Source organism: Theropithecus gelada, chromosome 7a (assembly GCF_003255815.1).
Source record: "Theropithecus gelada isolate Dixy chromosome 7a, Tgel_1.0, whole genome shotgun sequence".
NCBI classification, from domain to species: Eukaryota; Metazoa; Chordata; class Mammalia; order Primates; family Cercopithecidae; genus Theropithecus; species Theropithecus gelada.
The window spans coordinates 25,822,169-25,846,218 of NC_037674.1; the positions used below are offsets into that span (position 1 = coordinate 25,822,169).

Below are 24,050 nucleotides of genomic sequence, written 5' to 3' on the forward strand. Positions count from 1 at the left end.
TTAACCACTGAACAGATATATACACCTACACAAAAATATCTGTGTGTGTGTGTGTGTGTGTGTATATATATATATATATATAAAATGAGGCTAAGGCAACAAAATTATATCCGTCCAGTTGTAGCCCTAGTTCCCAGCTATATATGAGATATCTTTTCTCAAAACCAAACTTTTTAGCTTTTTCTTTCTTTTTTTTTAGTAGAGATGGGGGTCTCACTGTGTTGCACAAGCTGGTCTCAAACTCCTGGCCCCAAGCAGTCCTCCTGCCTTGGCCTCCCAGAATGCTGGGATTATAGGCGTGAACCACCACATCTGGCCCTTTCCAGCTTTTTAAATAAAAATTTGGGAAATTTCAACAAGTCACATTCTTCTGATAAAGTGGGTTTTTTCGGTATTCTTGGCTAGAATTATTTTTTGCCACACTCAATAAGATCAGAACTCCTTTATGAGAACTACAGGTGTTTCTAAATCTGCAAAGTGTTTGTATTTACTTTTATTCTTTCAATTTCTATTTAAATGTTGTCTTTGAGATATTAATATAGAGCTTAAATAATCTTATTTCCAGGCTGATAATCGGAAGAGATATAAAGAAGAAAATAATGAACATCTTGATGACTTTAAAGCTGCAGAACATGCCTGGCAGAAACACAAGCAGCTCAATGAGTCTATTATTGTTGCACTTTTTCAGGGTCAATTCAAATCTACAGTACAGTGCCTCACCTGTCACAAAAAGTCTAGGACATTTGAGGCCTTCATGTATTTGTCTCTGCCGCTAGCATCCACAAGTAAATGTACATTACAGGTAAGTTTAAGATAGAGAGAAAATGATGTATTGGATAAAAATGCTGTTTTTATGGATATAGAGATGTATATTATTCAATTTATTTCTGGTCTTTACCCTTATAAACATTTTATCAGTAAAACTCGGCTGGGCGCAGTTGCTCACGCCTGTAATCCCAGCACTTTGGGAGGCCAAGGCGGGCGGATCACGAGGTCAGGAGATCAAGATCATCCTGGCTAACATGGTGAAACCCCGTCTCTACTAAAAATACAAAAAATTAGTCAGGCGTGGTGGTGGGCGCCTGTAGTCCCAGCTACTTGGGAGGCTGAGGCAGGAGAATGGCATGAACCTGGGAGGTGGAGCTTGCAGTGAGCCAGGATCGCACCACTGCACTCCAGCCTGGGCAACACAGCGAGACTCTGTCTTAAAACAAAAAAAAAATGTTATTGGCAAAACTCAACATAAATTCTGTTTTATAATTAGGCCTATGTAGATTAGAAAGAATTAGAAATTTCTTTTTTAAAGATGCCTTTATTAAATATTCTTTCAGGATTGTTAATGTTTTTAAAAAGTTTTAAAAGTTAATTTGGAGAGTTGTCTGTTGACTAACTTAGGCATACTTTTGGTAAGCATTTGCTTTACATGGGGATATCAAATAAATATCCTGTTTTCCATGTATCAACAATGTTTCTTATCTAAAAGCTTGTTGATACCTTTAGTTTTAAAGTACCTCCAGAATGTCATTTCTTCCAACAGGTTTTCCCTGATGGACCAGGTTAGGGGCTTTCCTGGGTCCTATCACAACACACTGTAGGTAGCACTCACCACACTCCATGCTGTCATTGTTCACTTGTCTATGCTCCTCACTAGATCACAAGCTTTGGGAAGGCAGGAACTCTTTTGTGTAGATTGGTGTTGAATCACTGGTGCCTGCAGACTGACTGACTAAATAGGTGCTTTCTGACAGTATTGAAGAAACGAATTAACGGGTATCTGATCTGCTACTTGTTTTTTTCTGCCAGGATTGCCTTAGATTATTTTCCAAAGAAGAAAAACTCACAGATAACAACAGATTTTACTGCAGTCATTGCAGAGCTCGACGAGATTCTCTAAAAAAGATAGAAATCTGGAAGTTACCACCTGTACTTTTAGTGCATCTGAAACGGTAAAGGGGAAAGTTTTTCTTCCTGTTCAGTGAAATTAAATGAAGGAATTTTAAGTCCTGTGTAATTTATACTTGTTGTACTACCTGCCATGGGTACATAACAAAGGACAATTATCTGGTTACAGTAGATCTAGGAAAATAAAGCAGAAATGAGACTGTTAGTTCACCTCAGTGTTGTCAGTACCAGAGCAAAATGACAGTACCACCATTTCATGTAATTCCTTATGACTCAGTTGCTATAAAATAAAATATTGCATTTCAAATATAATTTTAAATTACAAAGCATCAAGTGAAAATGTATAAAAATGTTACCGTATAATTCAGATGCAAATTAGCACATGAAATGTAACATTCAAACAGCAGACTAAAGCACAACAGACTTAGTTATGTGTTAAATGAAATTTATAATTTTAAAGTATTTTAACAATAAAATATGTTAATGATACCATTAAGTGCAGAGATAATTTTGTCCAGATTTTTCCAGTTGATGGAACAGGTCGAATCCTATAATAGAAGGAATAATGACAAGCGTTCTAAAACACAAACCAGATCTTTTGCTGATTCTTTGGTCTTCACATAATCTATGTAACTCAAGAACTTTGAGTTGATTTTTTGAAAAGCTTTTTAAAGGAAGTTGCACTTTTTTATTGAGAACTGTAATTTTTGTCAAAAAAAGCATTTCTGTTAAAAATGTGTTATCTTGTATTGAGATTCTTAGTTCCTTATGTTAATTTCAACATTTACATGTTCAGATTTCTCTTGTGTAAAGTTTTTTCCATTGTCCTATTTGAGGATTGTGGAAGTATAAACATGCTATTAGTGATTACACATTTGTTAAAATTTTTAATGTTGAAAAGTTAGAAAATTCTGAAATAACCATATTACACCAACTAAGATATCATTGTTTTAATGTTTAAAGGAGCAGAATATGCCAGAATAATGGATTGAATGGCATTATTTTAGTCAGTAGTCTCCCTACTGTCAATTCCTGGCTCTAGTTTCCTCTGAAGTACAAGCTTCACTCAAGAGCAGCTCTCATTCTTTCTTTTGTGGTGATCAGCATTATAAACATGTGGGTCTTACCTTCGTAGAAGACTCATGTAGCAGTTGAAACTGGACCAGAGTGTAGTCCTACCTCTACCATTCTTGCTGTTTGACCTTAGGCACATCATTAAATATCCATGTGCCTCAGTTTTCTTGTTTATAAAATGGAAATGAAACCAAATGTCTTTAACAGGTTCCTCTACTACTAAAATTCCAAGTCTTTGTATTTGAAATGGATTTTATGGTGCTGGCTAAAAACCTGGATGTTAATGAATGAGGATTCATCCCGGTGTCTTCCTCTGTCAGTGTAATTGTAATGTTTTGTTCTGCAGTTTTTCCTACGATGGCAGGTGGAAACAAAAATTACAGACATCTGTGGACTTCCCGTTAGAAAACCTTGACTTGTCACAGTATGTTATTGGTCCAAAGAACAATTTGAAGAAATATAATTTGTTTTCTGTTTCAGTAAGTATCTCTTTGAACTGAAGACTTTTTGTTTCAAAGCAAGTTAAAAAAAAAGTTTCAAGTGGTTTCCTGCCTCATGGAAGAGTAAGAATAACATAAAGCTTTGAAACAATTGGCATATTTTAAACAATTGAAATTGAATTGATTTTTCTATCTTGTTTGGCACAGAATCACTACGGCGGACTGGATGGAGGCCACTACACAGCCTATTGTAAAAATGCAGCAAGACAACGGTGGTTTAAGTTTGATGATCATGAAGTTTCTGATATCTCCGTTTCCTCTGTGAAATCTTCAGCGGCTTACATCCTCTTTTATACTTCACTGGGACCACGAGTAACTGATGTAGCCACATAAGGAGACATAGGTTATAAACTAGTTATCTTTTAAAAGGCTCAGCAACACAACTCTTGAAATGCTTATCAAGATAATGGTAGCTATAGCTGACCGATTAGAGGAATTCTAGGACAGTGGGAGCTGTGTTACTAGCACTATATAATTCCGGTCAGTGCTGACAAATAACATTTAACAAGTATTGCAGTAAGCATCACTTACAGGTACCATTTATTTCAAAACAACTTTTTTAGTCTGCTCCAAAGTTAAAATAATTAACTAGCTAAGCATTATTATTCTACTGGTCTAAAAACCATTGTATCTTTTTTTTTCCTTTTCACTGTTATGGCCTTTTCACATTTCTAAATCCCATCTTGATATACTATGAATACTCTACAATGATGTAAAGCAGATAGGAATGTATGTGTACATATTTATTGCATACTTGCACATCAAATCGATGTACATAGTTTAACACGTCCTTTTGTGAAACCTAGAACTCAGAGGATTGCTTTTTTTCTTTCAGCCTATTTTGAGTAACTTCAGTGCTTTCTTAGGGAAATGACAGGGCAAAGCGATTTTTCTGTTGGCTTTGGGCTGTATTTGTGCACTAAATCTTTATTCTAAAAAAATAAAATGGAAACTTTAATTTTTTTAAAATGAGAATTTCATTTACAGCTACATTAAAATCTTAATGAGAAAAATAACTTACAACCCTGTGGGTGTTCTGTCTTTAATATTGTATTATCAAATATGGGACAGTAAAACCATAGATTTTATATACACACGTGCTATATAATAACACCCAGAGTCATACTTTCAAGACTAGTATTCTCATATATTGAGAATATTCATTCTAAATATTAAAGTAAAAAATGCTGGGAGTCAGGCATGATTGCAAAGTGAACTGCATTGTAAATGACATCTTTACAGAGTGATGTATTTATTAAGAGGATTAAAGGAGCTTATAACTTATTTAACCGAGGGACTCAGTTGCTACCTATGTAGTCAGTAAAACACTCCATACAAAAATAAGATTCTAAAAGTGCTTCAGAAAGATACCACCATTAGCAGGCTCTCAAGGAGAAGATGAAAGGATCGGGTTCAAATTGTGAAGCTGACAACTTTTCATGTTTTTCAGTTAGTGTAAGAGACTACTTCTTGGCTAAATTATTGTATCAGATATATTCAAATCATATTCTTAAACTCACAGAGCCATTTGAACAAAAATTATTTTTGTTTAGCTTCATGAGTATCTTTGGGAAATAATTTGTTGAATATATATAATTAAGAGATATTTTCTGATAAACGCCAAATTTTGAAACCTGAACTCGCTATATAATCTGCAGTGTTTTGAAGGCCTCCATCCATTAGCATGTATTATATTCACACTGCCTTTTTAAGTGACCCAGGACCCATCTTCTGGTTGACAGACTTATCTTAAGATAAAAGGTTGTATAACATGCCCACAAGGCATAAAAATGTTAGTAATGCAAGTAAGTTCTACGAGTTTAATGACCAAGCAAAATTCTACCACCAGATGCTGATTGCTTGTTTTGCAGTGTTCAGGAAACACCATTTTCCTGGCTCTTAATGCTTTTGTATTGGTATGGAAAAGGGCTGGCAGCTATAGAACAGGAGATATGCCGTAGCATTTTGAACGGAAGTATCTGGAATCTCACTGACTCGTGTGTCATCAAAGCTATACCAGGCCTGGGTGAATGAATTCTTGCAGAAAGCAGTGTAGTGGCCACCATCCAGATCACCAAAGTGGTTCTATGGGAGAAAGGAATGTCAAACTTAGTATTCACATACAAACACTAACTACTGGAACAGAAATGATAGGGCCAAGAAAGGCTTTTTAAATTGTCCCTTATACTAAATTAAAAGTGATAATTTTGTCGTTAAATCATGCATATAGCCCGACTGCTATATTGCTTCTCATTTCATTGTAACTGCTTATATATTGTGCCCATTGATTATCATCTGTGAATAAAGACAATATTTGGCAGCATCTGATTAATGTTTATCAGTGAATATTTAGTTAGCACTTACTAAACATCAACTATTAAGCATTAAAGGAAATTTTACAATAAGATAATTCAGGCCGGGCACAGTGGCTCACATCTGTAATCCCAACACTCTGGGAGGCTGAGGCAGGCGGATTGCTTAAGTCCAGGAGTTCAAGACCAGCCAGGGCAACATAGTGAGACCCCCCCCCCCCCAAATCTTTAAAAAAAAAAAAAAAGGCTGGGCACTGTGGCTCAAGCCTGTAATCCCAGCACTTTGGGAGTCCAAGATGGGCAGATCACGAGGTCAGGAGATCGAGACCATCCTGGCTAACACGGTGAAACCCCATCTCTACTAAAAAAAAAATACAAAAAACTAGCCGGGTGAGGTAGCAGACACCTGTAGTCCCAGCTACTCGGGAGGCTGAGGCAGGAGAATGGCGTAAACCCGGGAGGCGGAGCTTGCAGTGAGCTGAGATCCGGCCACTGCACTCCAGCCTGGGCAACAGAGCAAGACTCCGTCTCAAAAAACAAAAAGAAAAAAGAAAAAAAGATGAGCTAGGCATAGTGGTGCACACTTGTAGTCCCAGCTACTGGAGAGGTTGGGGTGGGAGGATCTCGAGGCTGGGAGGTCGAGGCTGCAATGAGCCGTGGTTGTACCACTGCACCCCAGCCTGGGTGACAGAGACCCTGTCTTTAAAAAAAAAAAAAAGGCCGGGCGCGGTGGCTCAAGCCTGTAATCCCAGCACTTTGGGAGGCCGAGACGGGCGGATCACGAGGTCAGGAGATCGAGACCCTCCTGCCTAACACGGTGAAACCCCCTCTCTACTAAAAAGTACAAAAAAACTAGCCGGGCGAGGTGGCGGGCGCCTGTAGTCCCAGCTACTCGGGAGGCTGAGGCAGGAGAATGGCGTAAACCCGGGAGGCGGAGCTTACAGTGAGCTGAGATCCGGCCACTGCACTCCAGCCTGCACAACAGAGCAAGACTCCGTCTCAAAAAAAAAAAAAAAAAAATCTTACTTAAATGAACTTACAATTTTAATGTTAGGATAAGCCACAAAAGAGACATTCAGTGTTAGAATAAGGATCTTAACTACATGTTGCTACAGCACAAATTGAGGGAGCTATGTAGCAGCAACCCCTCAATCACCTATAGAGCACAAAAAATAATGTGTCTCATGTTCCTTTTTCCATGTCTTTCCCAACCCAGTATTGTTTGGAACAAAGGCATTAGAGGGGTGTACTTCCAAGGAGGTGTCACAGTGTATGATAGGGGTCAGCAAACCACGGCCCATGGGTCGACTCCAGGCTGTTTTTGCAAGACCCATGCATTAGCAATGGGTTTTATATTTTTATATAGTTGGGGAAAAGATCCAAGTAATAATAGTGTTGTTACATGTGAAAATTATATGACATTCAAATATCAATGTCCTTAAAGTTTTACGGGAACACAGTCATGCTCATTTGTTTACACTTTTCAGTGGCTGCTTTAATGATACAACAGTAAAACTGAATAGTTGCAGCCAATACCATATGGCTTATGAGGCCTAAACTATTTACTGTTTGGCCTTTAACAGAATAAGTTTGCCGACCTCTGGTGTAGAGGGAAGAAAATTGATTATTTGTTAACTTTATTTATTTTTTGAGATGGAGTCTATCTCTCTCACCCAGGCTGGAGTGCAGTGGCGCGATCTCAGCTCACTGTAACCTCTGCCTCCCAGGTTCAAGCAATTTTCCTGCCTCAGCCTTCCGAGTATCTGGGACTACACGTGCATGCCACCATGCCCGGCTAATTTTTTGTATTTTTAATAGAGATGGGGTTTCACCGTGTTATCCAGGATGGTCTCGATCTCCTGACCTCGTGATCCTCCCACCTCAGCCTCCCAAAGTTATTTATTTTTAAGATGGAGTCTCACTCTGTTGCCCAGACTGGAGTGCAGTGACATGATCTCAGCTCACCACAACCTCTGCTTCCTGGGTTCAAGCTATTCTCCTGCCCCAGCCTCCCAAGTAACTGGGACTGTAGGCATGCACCACCACACCCAGCTAATTTTTCGTTTTTTTAGTAGAGACGGGGTTTTGCCATGTTTGCCAGGCTGGTCTTGAACTCCTGACCTCAAGTGATCCACCTGCCTCCACTTCCCAAAGTGCTGGGATTACAGGCATGAGCCACTGCACCCAGCCTATTTATTTTTAGAAACAGTTTCTATGTTGCCCAGGCTGTACATGAATTCCTAGGCACAAGCAATCCTCTTGCCTCAGCCCCCCAAATAGTTGGGACTACAGGAATACACCACCATGTCCAGAATGAAAATGGATTTATCTAGTTAATTTCAACTGTGAATTCGGGTGTAATAGTACATGGTGACCTTAGTGAAATTATTTAACCTTTCTGAGCTTTAATTTCTCATCTATTAACATGACTTGTTTTGTAGATCTGTTATCAAACATCCCATGTATTGAGAGCTAGTACACAGGAGTTATTTATTCAGTATTCCCTTCTACCTTCATCTTCTCCACCTCTCTCCTTACAGGTAATAGAAATATCCAAAATTCACATTTAAAAGATCAAGGTTCTACCGGGCATGGTGGCTCACGCCTGTAATCCCAGCACTTTGGGAGGCTGAGGCAGGTGGATCACTTGAGGTCAGGAGTTTGAGACTAGCCTGGCCTACATGGTGAAAACCCATCTCTTCTAAAAATATAAAAATTAGCTGGGCATGGTGGCACGTGACTAATCCCAGCTGTTTGGGAGGCTGAGGCAGGAGAATCGCTTGAACCTGGGAGATGGAGGTTGCAGTGAGCTGAGATGGTGCCATTGCACTCCAGCCTGGGCGGAGCCCTAAAGAGGAAATTTAACAACAGTATGGTGTGTGGTTTATGCTTTGTGACTGCCTGAGCGTAAAGACAGTCCCTGGTCTCTGTAACCAGTATGCTTGGGTTTTAAAGGTCACGCAAGGACACTAGAGGTAAAGTCTTAGGCCCCCTACAAGGTGAGAAGTTGGATTGAGATCCCCATACAAAGCCAGGACCTTTAAAGACATTCACCCTCCATGAAAGGATTAAAACAAAAATCCACCCTCTAGTACTTGTGTTAGCTTGGACTCATGGTACAGAGAATAAAAGTCATTCCTGGGAATTTGTCACCGTGGACCCACCTTCTCACCAGTTTGGGATTCAGATTTATACTACTTGTGTGGTCTGAGAATCCTGTGAACTTAATATGAAAAGTATTTCTAGGGCAATTGCCAGAAGGAAACAGAATTTCTGGATTGTTGCATGTTAACTCAGACTGAACAGGATATCCACATATGAAACCCCAATGAAGTTGGGATGACAATTCAAAATAACAGAACATGCAAGGAGACAATTTATCATGAGTCCGAAGGCAATAAGATTAAACCCCCATTTAATAAATGGTGCTGGGAAAATTGGCTGGCCATAAGTAGAAAGCTGAAACTGGATCCTTTCCTTACTCCTTATACAAAAATTAATTCAAGATGGATTAGAGACTTAAATGTTAGACCTAATACCATAAAAACCCTAGAAGAAAACCTAGGCAATACCATTCAGGACATAGGCATGGGCAAGGACTTCATGTCTAAAACACCAAAAGCAACGGCAACAGAAGCCAAAATTGATAAATGGGATCTAATTAAACTAAAGAGCTTCTGGCACAGCAAAAGAAACTACCATCAGAGTGAACAGGCAACCTACAAAATGGGAGAAAATTTTTGCAATCTACTCATCGGACAAAGGGCTAATATCCAGAACCTATAAAGAACTCAAACAAATTTACAAGAAAAAAACAACCCCATCAAAAAGTGGGCAAAGGATATGAAAAGACACTTCTCAAAAGAAGACATTCATACAGCCAACAGACACATGAAAAAATGCTCATCATCACTCGCCATCAGAGAAATGCAAATCAAAACCACAATGAGATACCATCTCATACCAGTTAGAATGGCAATCATTAAAAAATCAGGAAACAACAGGTGCTGGAGAGGATATGGAGAAATCGGAACACTTTTACACTGTTGGTGGGACTGTAAACTAGTTCAACCATTGTGGAAAACAGTGTGGCGATTCCTCAAGGATCTAGAACTAGAAATACCATTTGACCCAGCCATCCCATTACTGGGGATATACCCAAAGGATTATAAGGCATGCTGCTATAAAGACACATGCACACGTATGTTTATTGCGGCACTATTTACAATAGCAAAGACTTAGAATCAACCCAAATGTCCATCAGTGACAGACTGGATTAAGAAAATGTGGCACATATATACCATGGAATACTATGCAGCCATAAAAAAAGGATGAGTTTGTGTCCTTTGTAGGGACATGGATGCAGCTGGAAACCATCATTCTCAGCAAACTATGGCAAGAACAGAAAACCAAACACCACATGTTCTCACTCATAGGTGGGAATTGAACCATGAGATCACTTGGAACATAGGAAGGGGAACATCACACACTGGGTCCTATTGTGGGGAGCGGGGAGGGGTAGCATTAGGAGATATACCTAATGTAAATGACGAGTTAATGGGTGCAGCACACCAACATGGCACATGTATACATATGTAACAAACCTGCACGTTGTGCACATGCACCCTAGAACTTTAAAGTATAATTTAAAAAAAAGAAAAAGATTAAACCCCCAAAGACTTTAGATAATAGAATTATTAAGCAGAGGCTACAAATAAAGTATATTTAAAATTAAATATATTTAGAAGAAGGAAACAAACTTTGGAAACTAAATAGAATTTTCAGAAATGGGAAGTACAACATAGCTGGCCATCCATATTTATGGGCTCTGCATCTTCAGAATCAACTAATGTGATGGGAAAGATTTGAAAAAACAATACAACAATAAAAATGATACAAATTTTAAAATACAGTGTAACAAGTATTTACATAGTATTTATATTGTATTAGATATTATAAGTAATCCAGAGATGATTTAAAGTATATAGGAGGATGTGCATAGGTTACATGCAAATACTACTCCAGGCCTGGCATGGTGGCTCACATCTGTAATCCCAACACTTTGGGGGGATGGAGGTGGGCAGACTGCTTGAGCCCAGGAGTTCTAGACCAGCCTGGGCAACATGGCAAAATCCTGTCTACACAAAATACAAAAATTCACCAGGCATAGTGGCACGTGCCTATAGTCCCAGCTACTTGGTAGGTTGAGGTGGGAGAATTCCCTGAGCCCAGAAGGTCGAGGCTACAGTAAGCCGTGACTGAGCCACTGCTCTCCAGCCTGGCAACAATGAGACCTTGTCTCAAAAAACACCATAAAAGACACCATTTTATATAGGGCCCTTGAGCATCTGTGGATTTTGGTAGTCAAAGGGATCCTGGAACCACCTCCCTGCAGATACCAAGGTACAACTGTACTGGAAATTAACTTAATGAAGATATTAGGACAGAGAATTAGAGAATGAATAAACTATAAATTGAAGTTGGGTAAATTAGCAAGAATGGAGTAGTGATGGAAAATACGGGTTAAGAGGCATGAAAAATTGAATGAGAATATCCAGCATATGTCCCGTAGAAGTTCTAGGAGGAGAGAATCAAGAGTAGAGGAGCAAGGCAATATTAAAAGTGATAATGGCTGAAAATGATTAATGAGACATGAATCTTCACATTTAGGAAATGCAGTGAGCCAGGGATAAATAAAAATAATACTGCAGAACAACAGAGATAAAGAGAAAAAGCTTTAAAGTAACCAGAAAGTTTGCCCACAAGAATCTAATCTGCTGGTAGAAGTTCTCCATACCAGCCATAGAAATCAGAGACAATACAGTAGCTTCAAAATAATAAAGAAAAATAACTGTCATTCTAGAATTTGATTTCTAGTTATCATCCAAGAAGGAAAGTGAACTAAAGACTTTTCAAAGACTGAGAGACTTTAGGATAATAGACCCTCACTGAAAAGCCTACTGAAATATGTGCCACATGAATTTTAAAAATTGAATAAAGAAGGAAGAAGCGATACATAATAGACAGTGATTAACAAAAAAGACTGATGAAGATCCGGGCAAATATAACCCAATATGAACTGTAGAAAACCATGATAAATAATGTCTGCTTTAGAGGCATATTAAAAAATGAGTAAAAACTGGCTGGGCATGGTGGCTCACGCCTGTAATCCCAGCACTTTGGGAGGCCAAGGCAGGAGGATTGTTTGAGCCCAGGAGTTTGAAACCAGCCTGGGCAACATAGTGAGACCTGGTCTCTAAAAAAAATAAAAAAGTTAGCCATGCACAGTGGCATGCCTGTAGTCCCAGCTACTTGACAGGCAGACACAGGAGGATCCCTTAAGCCCAGAGTTCAAAACTGTAGTGAGCTATGATTGATTCCCCTAGTGCACTCCAGTCTGGGCAACAGAGCGAGACCCTGTCTCAAAAACAAAAACAAAAAATGCGGAAAACAATAGTTCAGTGATCAGAATCACAGTGTTCTAAGAGCCTTCCATTTGTTTGGGAGCTGAGTATAAGGATCTAATTAACTTTAGGCTTTAAGTATGGAAGCTGTAGTTTTTAGCATAATTACTAAAGAATCAAAATGTGTAACTTCCAAAGTTGTAGAGGGAAAATAAAGAAAGCTTTATCAATTTAGTAGCAGCAAGAACAACAGGGGAAACAACACAGCAGAGGTCCCCAACCCCCCGGGCTGCCGGTCCCTGACCTGTTCTGGACCTGGCTGCACAGCAGGAGGCGAGCAGCAAACCTGCCTGAGCACCGCCGGCTATCAGGTCAGCTGCTGCATTAGAGTCTCACAGCAGCACGAACTCTATTGTGAACTGCGCACGTGAGGAATCTAGGTTGCGTGCTCCTTATGAGAACCTACTGCCTGATTTTCTGAGGTGGAACAGTTTAATCCCAAAACCATGCCCGCCCCGGCCCCCATCCGTGGAAAAAAAAAAACCTGTCTGTGGAAAAATTGTCTTCCGCAAAAATCAGTCCCTGGTGCCAACAAGGTTGGGGACTGCCAAATTAGAAAAATAAGGCTAACATAAACACAAAAGAAGATATGACAAGTAAATCCGAATTTATTACTAGTTGAAATACATGGGACGTACTAAATTTACCAAATATTTACTGGATTTTAAAAATCCAGTTCTAGCTGAGTGCGGTGGCTCACGCCTGTAATCCCAGCACTTTGGGAGGCCGAGGCAGGCGGATCATGAGGTCAGGAGATCAAGTCTATCCTGGCCAACACGGTGAAACCTTGTTTCTACTAAAAATACAAAAAATTAGCCAGGCTTGGTGGAGGGCGCCTGTAGTCCCAGCTACTCGGGAGGCTGAGGCAGGAGAATGGCTGAACCCAGGAGGCGGAGCTTGCAGTGAGCCAAGATGCTGCCAGCCTGGGCGACAGAGGGAGATTCCATCTCAAAAAATAAAAATAAAAAAATAAAAATCCAGTTCTAGGCCAGGTGTGGTGGCTCATGCCTGTAATCCCAACACTTTGGGAGGCCAAGGCGGGCAGATCACCTGAGGTCAGGAGTTTGAGACCACCCTGGCCAACATGGTGAAACCCTGTCTCTACTAAAAATACAAAAATTAGCTGGGCCTGGTGGCATGTGCCTGTAATCCCAGCTACTTGGGAGGCTGAGGCAGGAGAATTGCTTGAACCTGGGAGGTGGAGGTTGCAGTGAGCCAAGATCATGCCACTGCACTCCAGCCTGGGTGATAGAGTGAGACTCCATCTCAAAAAAAACAACAACAACAACAAATCCAGTTCTATGCGCTATATAACATTTAGAACTCAGAAAAGCTGTATTTCTTTGAGCATCATGTTGGTGCTTAAAAAGTTTCAGATTTTGGAGCATTTTGGATTTTCAGATTAGGGACGCTCAATTTGTCATAGGTAGAAACTACCAAGAGAATGTTAAAGTAGCTATACATCAGCTAAAATGGTCTCTAAGATAGAATGTATTGTAAATGAGTCACTTTATAATGAAAAAAGGTTTAAATCACCCAAATTGTATAATTTGAAACTGCTACCTACCTAACAAAACAGATTTGTTAAAAACAAATGACAGAACTATAGGGAAGTTTTGACAAGTCTACCATCATAATGGAAGATTTCAACTATGGATCAAGCAGACAAAAATATTAGTATAGATACAGCTTTTATAATATATACTTAGATGACATAAAGTATCTGACTCCTGAAATAGAACTGCACTGTCTCAACAAATATAAAAGAGTTAGTTTAGGCTGGGCATGGTGGCTCATGCTGGTAATCCCAGCACTTTGGGAGGCCAAGGCAGGCGAATCACAAGGTCAGGAGTTCGAGACCAGCCTGGCCAACATGGCGAAACCCTGTCTCTACTAAAAATACAAAAAATTAGCTGGGCATGATGGTGGGTGCCTGTAATCTCAGCTACTCAGGAGGCTGAGGCAGGAAAATCGCTTGAACCCGGGAGGCAGACATTGCAGTGAATTGAGATCGAGCCACTGCACTGTAGCCCGGGCGACAGTGCAAGACTCTGTCTCAAAAAAAAAACAAAAAACAGTTTAATATAGACCCTAGTTTTTGAACACAATACAATTAGCAGTCAATTCAAAATGATACCCCCATAAAAAATCAATGCTTTTGGAAATTATAAAAACACTTCTAAGTAACTTTGTAAATAAGAAATTATAAAACACTTATAAGTAAATAGTAATGAAAATATTATATCAAAACATGGGATGCACTGATGTCTGAGAATGTCTCAAAAATAATATGGTGCCAAGAAGGGAGTGGGTCAGTATTAAGATGAATTGATCATTTATTTTATATTCAAATCTCTTGCTTCGCAAGCTAGCTGATGGATGCATGGGGGTTTGTTGTGCTGTCCAATTTTGTATATGTTTGAAATATTCTATAATTAAAAAAAGACAGGCAGAGAAAGTGGCAAATAGACATTTGTAGTTTTAAATGCTTGTATCTTAAAGGATAGACTGAGTGTTAATAAACTGAACACTCAGTTTAAAACATTAAAACATAACAGATTAAACCCTAAGGGAATAGAGGGAAGAGATAACACTGTAAGAGGAGTAACCCATTAAAAAAAAAGTAAAAGTTGATCTTTTAAGACAAAATACTTTGGACGTTAGCCTGCCGCAGTGGTTCATGCCTATAATCCCTGCACTTTGGGAGGCCAAGGCAGATGGATCACCTGAGTCCAGGAGTTTGAAACCAGCTTGGGCAACATGGCGAAGCCCTCCTCTATGAAAAAAAAAGTACATCCCGGGTGCCATGGCTCACGCCTGTAATCCCAGCACTTTGGGAGGCCGAGGCAGGCGGATCACGAGGTCAGGAGATCGAGACCATCCTGGCTAACATGGTGAAACCCCGTCTCTACTCAAAATACAAAAAAAAATTAGCGGGGCGCAGTGGCGGGTGCCTGTAGTCCCAGTTACTCGGGAGGCTAAGGCAGGAGAATGGCGTAAACCTGGGAGGTGGAGCTTGCAGTGAGCTGAGATGGCGCCACTACACTCCAGCCTGGGCAACAGAGCGAGACTCCGTCTCAAAAAAAAAAAAAAAAAAAAAGAGACAAGTCAATGATAAAATTAAAAATGAAAAAACATGTAATAGCTACAGATCCAGAATAAATTTATTGTTAATACCCTAAAAACTTGATGCCAGCCAACTGAGACCTTAGATGAAACAGACAAATATCTGGAGAATAAGTTACCAAAATGACTGAAAAGAAATACATGGCTCACACCTATATTTTTTACAGAAATTGACAAGGGCCAGGAATAATCAAAATACTCCTGAAGAATAAGAATAAAGTTGTGATGGTAATGACTTAGGGAATAATGATGGTTCTTGCTCTGCCAGATATCAATATTTATTTCAAAGCTATAGCTATAATTAATATTCATAAACTAAAGAATTCAATTAATATTAAATTAATAAATTTAATATGTATTTTAGAGCTGTAATTAATACAGTATGGAATTAGCCCAAATGTGAACAAGTTGACCAACACACACATACAGCATAGGAAAACAGCATGATATGTTACTGAGGAAAAGAGGAGGCTGAGACATTTGGTTGTTCATATGGAGAAAAATGAAATTGAATCCCTAATTTATACTACATTTTTGTCAGAAGTGCAAAACAATTTAAATTTTTGGAAGACATATAGGTAAATATCTTTGTAATTGCAGGGTTGGAAAGAATTTCTTAAATGAGACACAGAAAAGGACTAACTAGAAAAGATTGATGTTCCAACCAAATTAAAACTTGATTGTCAGCAATTACTAAAAGATACAACAACCAAATGCAGTTTGTGAATTTTGGATGGATTCTGGTCTTTGAAAAAAAAAAAAGTTACAAAAAAAAAAAACCTTGTGACAATTGACATTTGAATATGAATCTATGAATATGAGTGATGAAATTTTAAATTTTCTTACATATAATTCTGCTATTGTGGGTATGTAGAAGAATGTGGTTAAGAGATGTAAGTTGATCTACAAAGTGTCATAAGATTTAAATAATTCGGCAAAAAGTTAGATATACATGTGTATAGATGTGCACATATATATATACAGAGAAAGTACAAGTAATACAAATGTATACACTGCTTAATGTTGATAATTGAATCCAGCTGAAATGTACACCAATGTTTTGTTTTTTGGTTTTGTTTTGTTTTTTTGAGACTGAGTCTCGCTCTGTCACCCAGGCTGGAGTGCAGTGGCACGATCTCAGTTCATTGCAAGCTCCGCCTCCCGGGTTCACGCCATTCTCCTGCCTCAGCCTCCCAAGTAACTGGGACTACAGGCGCCCGCCACCACGCCCGGCTAATTTTTTTGTATTTTTACTAGAGACAGGGTTTCACCATGTTAGCCAGGACGGTCTCGATGTCCTGACCTTGTGATCCGCCTGCCTTGGCCTCCCAAAGTGCTGGGATTACAGGCGTGAGCCACCGCACCCAGGTGATGTACACCAATGTTCTCTGTACAATTCTTTCAGATTTTCTGAATGTTTGTAAATTTTTATTTTAAAAACTTGAGAGAGAGCACTTGAAAAGATGCTCCACATCATTAGTCATTAGGAAAATGCAACTCAAAACCATGACTTACCACTTCATACCTACTTTGTATGGGATGGAATAAAAAATGAGAGACAATAACAAGTCTAGTTGAGGATGTGGGGAAACTGGAACCTCAGACATTGCTGGTGGGGACGGAAAATGCTGCTGCCACTTTGGAAAACAATTTGGCAGTTTCTCAAAAGATTAAACAGAGTTACCATATGACCCAGAAATTTCACACTTTGGTATATACCCAAGAGAAATGAAAACATGTTTACAGAGAATCCTGTACATAAATGTTCATAGCAGCATTACTCACAACAGCCAAAAGTGGAAACAAGCCAAATGTCCATCACTGGTTGGATAAAGGAAATGTGGTATATCCTATACAATGGAATATTATTTGGCAATTAAAAGGAATGAAGTACAGATACATGCTATGACATGAATGAAACCTGAAAACATTATGCTGAATAAAAGGAGATAAAAACAGAAGGTCATATATTCTATGATTCTGTTTATTAAAATACCCAGAATAGGCCAGGCACTGTGGCTCACGCCTGTAATCCCAGCTCCTGGGGGAGCCGAGGCAGGTGGATTGCTTGATGTCTGGAGTTTGAGACCAGCCTGGGCAATATGGCAAAACCCCATCTCGACCAAAATATGCAAAAATTATTGGGGCGTGACGGTGCACACCTGTGGTCCCAGCTACTTGAGGGAAGGAGGAGGGAAGATCACTTGAGCCCGGGAGGTTGAGGCTGCAGGGAGCTGAGACTGCACCATTGCACTCCAGCCTGAGCAACAGAGTGAGATACTGCCTCAAAAAATAAAATAAAATTTTTAAAATACGCAGGATAGGCAAATCTATAGAAATATAAAGTAGGCCAGGCGCGGTGACTCAAGCCTGTAATCCCAGCACTTTGGGAGGCCGAGACGGGCAGATGACGAGGTCAGGAGATCGAGACCATCCTGGCTAACACAGTGAAATCCCGTCTCTACTAAAAAAATACAAAAAAAAACTAGCCGGGCGAGGTGGCGGGCGCCTGTAGTTCCAGCTACTCGGGAGGCTGAGGCAGGAGAATGGCGTAAACCCAGGAGGCGGAACTTGCAGTGAGCTGAGATCCGGCCACTGCACTCCAGCCTGGGCGACAGAGGGAGAATCCGTCTCAAAAAAAAAGAAATACAAAGTACAGGCCAGCAGCAGTGGTTCATGCCTGTAATCCCAGCACTTTGGGAGGCCGAGGTGGGTGCACCACTTGAGATCAGGAGTTCAAGACCAGCCTGGCCAACATGGTGAAACCCCACTTCTACTAAAAATACAAAAATACACCTGTAATCCAAGCTACTCGGGAGGCTAAGGCAGGAGAATCCCTTGAACCTGGGAAGCGGAAGTGAGCTGAAGTCATGCCACTGCACTTCAGCCTGGGTGACAGAGCAAGACTTTAAAAAAAAAAAAAAAGTCCATATATATATATATACACACACACTCACACACACACACAAAGAGAGAGTGTGCGAGAGATAAGGCTAGTAGTTGCCATGGACTGGGGGAGAAGGAACGGGTTACAGGGTTTCTTTTGGGGATACCGAAAATGTTCTAAAACTGTATTGTGGTGATAACTGCACAACTCTGTGAATGTACTAAAAACCACTGAACTGGCCAGGCACAGTGGCTCACACCTGTAATCCCAGCACTTTGGAAGACAGAGATGGGCAGATCACTTGAGGTCAGGAGTTCCAGACCAGTCTGGCCAACATGGTGAAACCGCATCTCTACTAAAAATATTTTTAAAAATTAGCCAGGCATGGTGGTGCACCTGTAATCCCAGCTACTCGGGAGGCTGAGACATGAGAATCATTTGAAACCAGGAGGCAGAGGTTGCAGTGAGCCGAGTTCACACCACTGCACTCCAGCCCGGGTGACAGAGCCAGACTCTGTCTCAGAAACAAACAAAACAAAAACAACAAAAAACACAACTGAACACATTTAAGGTGAATTTTGTGGTATGTGAATTATCTCTAAGAACTTCTTTTTAATAAAATTGGGAAACAAAAAGATCACGTATAACAAACCAAAAACTGAGAGAAGTTATTTCTAACACATATAACAAGACAGGGTCTAGAACATGTAAAGGACTCCTTCCAATCGATAAGAAAAATAACCCAGTTTGTAAAAATGTGCAAAAGACAAATATTTCATAGAATAGGAAAGACTAAAATGAGATAATTTTATATCCATTAGATGGCAAAAGTTAAGAAGTCTGATGATCCTGGTAGGGGTATGTATTGGTATAATCACTTTGAAAACAACATTACCTAGAAAGTTAAACATGCACATACTTTATGATCTAAGTGACCTCACTCCTAAGTATATACATGAGAGAAACTCTTATACACATATACATGCAGGAATGTCCCCATAATGTCATTCGTGCCAGCAAAAATCTGGAAACAATGAAATGTCAATCAATAAGAAAATGGATACTTTATGATATATTCAAACAATGTACATCATAGGCTAGTGAAATTATAACCACATGCAACAATATGGATATATCTTTAAAATATTTCATGAAAAAGTAAGCTGGGCACGGCAACTCACACCTGTAATCCCAGCACTTTGGGAGGCTGAAGGAGGGGGATCACCTGAGGTCATGAGTTCGAGAAAAGAGCGAAACTCCGTCTCAAAAAAAAGAGTGAAGAATCAAGCCACAGAAGGTAATTTAAAAATGTACACCCAAGATTTAAAAAGAACTACAATTCCATAAGAAAAAGGCAGGCCACAGAATAGGAAAAAGAGCAAAAGACTTGTTTAGGCATTTCACAAAAGAAAATACATGAATTTAAGTAGATATTTAAACCACAATGCCATTCTACTATATGGGCAACCAGAAGGGCCAAAACAAAACGGACAAAAGACTACCAAATGCTAACAAGGATTTAAGGCAACTGAAACTTCCAGTCATTGCTGGTGGGGGTATGAACTGGTACCGTCGCTTTGGAAAGCTACTGAGCAGTATGTACTAAAGCCAGACATATGCATATTTTTGAACCAGGAGTTTCACTCCTAGGTATGTAGTCAAAAGAACTGTGTACATTATGTTCCCCAAAAAAACAAGAATGTTTATAGCAATCCTCTTTGCAATAGTCAAAAGCTATTAATTACCCCAAAGTTCCTAAATGGTACAATGAATTACTAAATTGTAGTATTTTCATACAATGGAATACTATACAGCAATGAGAATGAATAAATTACAATACATACAACAATATGGATGAATGTTACATAATTTTGAATGAAAGGAGCCAGACACAAAAAGGATATACTGTACAATTCCATTTATATGAAGCATAAAATCAGGCAAAAATCTATAAATCTGTCCTGACAGAAGTCAGTGGTTTTCCAGACTCGAAGGCAGGTACAAGTGCAGATAGGGTGCTGCTAACATTCCGTTTCAACTCTGTTCTGCTGGTTACATGGGTATGTTCACTTGAAAATCCATCAAGTTTTATCCTCGTGGTTTGTGTACTTTTCTGTATATATGTTCACTTCAATAAAGGTTATTTTTGGTCGGGGGCAGTGTCTCATACCTGTATTCCCAGCACTTTGAGAGGCTGAGGCAGGCCAACTGCTTAAGCCCAGGAGTTCCACAGCAGCCTGAGCAACATGGAGAAACCCTGTCTCTACAATTTTTTTTTTTTTTTTTTGAGATGGAGTCTCACTGTGTTGCCAGGCTGGAGTGCAGTGGCGTGATCTCGGCTCACTGTAACCTCCGCCTCCTGGGTTTAAGTGATTCTCCTGCCTCAGCCTCCCAAGTAGCTGAGATTACAGGTGCATGCCACCACACCCACCTAATTTTTTTTATTTTTAGTGGAGATGGGGTTCCACCACATTGGCCAGGATGGTCTCCATCTCCTGACCTCATGATCCGCCTGCCTCAGCCTCCCAAAGTGCTGGGATTACAGGCGTGAGCCACCATCCCTGGCCTACAAGTTTTTTTTTTAATTAGCTGGGCATGATGGCATTTGCCTGTAGTCCCAATCACTCAGGAGGCTGAGATGGGAGAATCACTTGAGCTCAGGAGGCGGAGGTTGCAATGAGCCGAGATTGTGCACCACTACACATCAGCCTGGGAAACAGAAGAGACACAGTAAAAAAAAAAAAAAAAAAAAAGGAAAAAAGCATTTTTTAAAAAAACAATGAAGAAATAGAAACCCGGACTAGACCTATAATGGCTAAAACAGCCTAAGTCAGCATTTTAAAATCTACCCACCAAGAAAAACGAAATTCCAAGACCAGATGGTTTTGCTGCTTAATTCTAACAGATTTTCAAGAAACAGATTTTTATTTTATACAATCTGTGCCAGAAAAAAGAGTGACAAACTCACTTTATGAGCCTCGTGTTTTGTTGTTGTTGTTGTTGTTGTTGTTGAGACAGAATCTCGCTCTGTCGCCCAGGCTAGAGTGCAGTGGCGTGATCTCAGCTCACTGCAACCTCTGCCTCCCGAGTTCACGCCATTCTCCTGCCTCAGCCTCCCGAGTAGCTGAGATTATAGGCGTGTGCAACCATGCCTGGCTAATTTTTGTATTTTTAGTAGAGACGGGGTTTCACTATGTTGGCCAGGCTGGTCTCGAACTCCTGATCTCAGATGATCCGCCCGCCTCAGCCTCCCAGAGTGCTGGGATTACAGGCGTGAACCACTGTGCCCAGCCCATGAGGCTTATTCTAATAAGACTGATACCCAAAACAGAAAAGGGCAGTCTAAGAGAATTATAGGTTACTCTCTCAGTTGTGATAATAGATGTAAAATACATATGTGTGTGTGTGTGTGTGTGTATATATATATATATATATTTAAACACCTTTAGCAAAAACAAAATTAAGGAATAAATCAGTTGATGTAACTTACTACATTAATAGATTAAGGGAGAGATTTCGGACTGTAGTTCTCTTGTCTGGTAAAACATACACATGCATACACATACACAAAAACAAATTTACGTGTTAAGTGTGTGTCAATGCATTCTACAGTATTGTTTCTAAAAGCAAAGTATTTGATATAACCTCACTGCCCAGCAACAGAAGAAATGATAGATAGTTACAATGGATTAATAAAGGCAGTTAAAATGAGTGTACTAAAGCTAATGTATCAATCAAATTACAGAAATGTAAATTTTGACATCAAATCATAAAATATTGAGGGGGAGTAAAAGTGTATTTTTGATTGCTATTAAAATGTTAAGTTGTTATCAGCTTAAAATAACCTGTAATAAGTAAAAGATGTTTTATGTTATCTCCATGGTAACCACAAAGCAAAAACCTAAAAAGAAAGGATTCAAATCATACCACCACAGAAAACCATCAAATCACAAAGGAAGACAGCAAGAGAGGAAGAAATAAAGACTCTAAAAAATAACCAGAAAACTAATTACAAAATGGCAGTAGCAAATATCAATTATTATCTTAAGTGTAAATGGATAAAAAAAAAACAAAAAAACATGCCGGATGCAGTGGCTCATGCCTGTAATCCCAGCCCTTTGGGAGGCCAAAGCAGGTGGATCACGAGGTCAGGAAATCAAGACCAGACTGGTCAACATGGTGAAACACCATCCCTACTAAAAATACAAAAATTAGCCAAGCGTGGTGGTGGGCACCTGTAATCCCAGCTACTCGGGAGGCTGAGGCAGGAGAATTGCTTAAACCTAGGAGGCAGAGGTTGCAGTGAGCCAAGATCACGCCACTGCACTCCAGCCTGGGTGATAGAGAAAGACTCCAACTCAAAAACAAACAAGAAACAGACCCAGCAATATACTAGCTACGAGAGGCAGTAGGGATACATATAGACTGAAACTGAAGAAATAGAAACAGATATTCTAGGTAAATGGAAACCAAAAGAGAGCTAGAGTGGTAGCTATAACTAGACAAAACAGACTAAGTCAAAAACTGTAAACTGAGACAAAGAAGGTCATTGTATAGTGATAAAATGGTCAATTCATCAGGAGGATCTAACTATTATAAATATATATGCATGCACCTAATGTTAGAGCACCTAAACATATAAAGCAATTACTAATATGAGGGGAGAGACTGAAATGCAGTAACAGTAGGGGACTTCAATACCCCACTTGCAGCAATGAACACATTATCTAGACAGAAAATACAGAAATATTGGACTTGAATTACACTCAGACTAAACAGATCTGGCATATACAGAACATTCCATCTAACAGCAACAGAATAAACATTATTCTCAAGCACATGCAGAACATTCTCCAGGATCATATGTTAGAGGTCATATAATAAGACTTTAAAAATGTAAGAGGAGGCCAGGCGTGGTGGCTCATACCTGTAATCCCAGCACTTTGGGAGGCTAAGGCGGGTGGTTCACTTGAGGTCAGAAGTTAGAGACCAGCCTGGCCAACATGGTGAAACTCCATCTTTACTAAAAATACAAAAAATTAGCTAGGTGTGATGATGGATGCCTGTAATCCCAGCTACTCAGGAGGCTGAGGCAGGAGAATTGCTTGAACCTGGGAGGCAGAAGTTAAAGTTAGCAAAGATCGCACCATTGGACTCCAGCCTAGGCAACAAGAGCAAAACTCCATCTCAAAAAAAAAAAAAAAAAAGTAAAAGGATTGAAATCATATTAGGTACCTTTTCCAATCACAATGGCATGAAACCAGAAATCAATAATGGGGAAATCATGGAAAATTCATAAATATGTGGAAATTAAACAGTATACTCCTGAATCACCAACGGGTCCAAAAATAAATCAAAAAGGAAATCATAAAATACCTTGACACACATGAAAATGGAGACACAACATACAAAAACTCATGATATGCAGCAAAAGCAGTTTTTTTGTTTGTTTGTTTTTTCTTTTGAGACCTAGTCTCACTGTCACCCAGGCTGAAGTACAGTGGCATGATCACGGCTCACTGCAGCCTCAACCTCTTGGGTTCAAGTAATCCTCCCATCTCATCCTCCCAAGTAGCTGCAACTACAGGCATGTGCCACTATGCCTGGGTAATTTTTTCAATTTTTGTAGAGACAGGGTTTCACCATGGCTGGTCTCTGGGCTCAAGCCTTGGCCCCCCAAAGTGCTGGGATTACTGACGTGAGTCATCACACCCAGCCAACAAAAGCAGTTCTAAGGGGGAAATTTATAGCAATAAACATCTATATCAGAAAAGAAGAAAGGCAT

General features: G+C 39.7%; 2 protein-coding genes across 5 annotated transcripts in view; one reads left to right on the forward strand and one right to left on the reverse strand.

Moving 5' to 3' along the window:
* USP8 (ubiquitin specific peptidase 8) overlaps nucleotides 1–5,799 on the forward strand; it is a 78,666-nt gene extending 72,867 nt beyond the window's left edge. For all 4 annotated transcript variants that reach the window (XM_025390105.1, XM_025390104.1, XM_025390107.1 and 1 more), the window contains 4 exons: nucleotides 566–802; nucleotides 1,804–1,946; nucleotides 3,323–3,455; nucleotides 3,624–5,799. In XM_025390105.1, coding sequence (XP_025245890.1) covers nucleotides 566–802; nucleotides 1,804–1,946; nucleotides 3,323–3,455; nucleotides 3,624–3,809 — 699 coding nt within the window. In that variant the 3' untranslated portion in view covers nucleotides 3,810–5,799. The remainder of the gene's footprint in view (nucleotides 1–565; nucleotides 803–1,803; nucleotides 1,947–3,322; nucleotides 3,456–3,623) is intronic.
* The window catches only part of USP50 (ubiquitin specific peptidase 50), a 47,154-nt gene continuing 28,386 nt past the window's right edge, over nucleotides 5,283–24,050 (reverse strand). Inside the window, exon 7 of the mRNA XM_025390108.1 lies at nucleotides 5,283–5,561. Coding sequence (XP_025245893.1) covers nucleotides 5,376–5,561 — 186 coding nt within the window. The 3' untranslated portion in view covers nucleotides 5,283–5,375. The remainder of the gene's footprint in view (nucleotides 5,562–24,050) is intronic.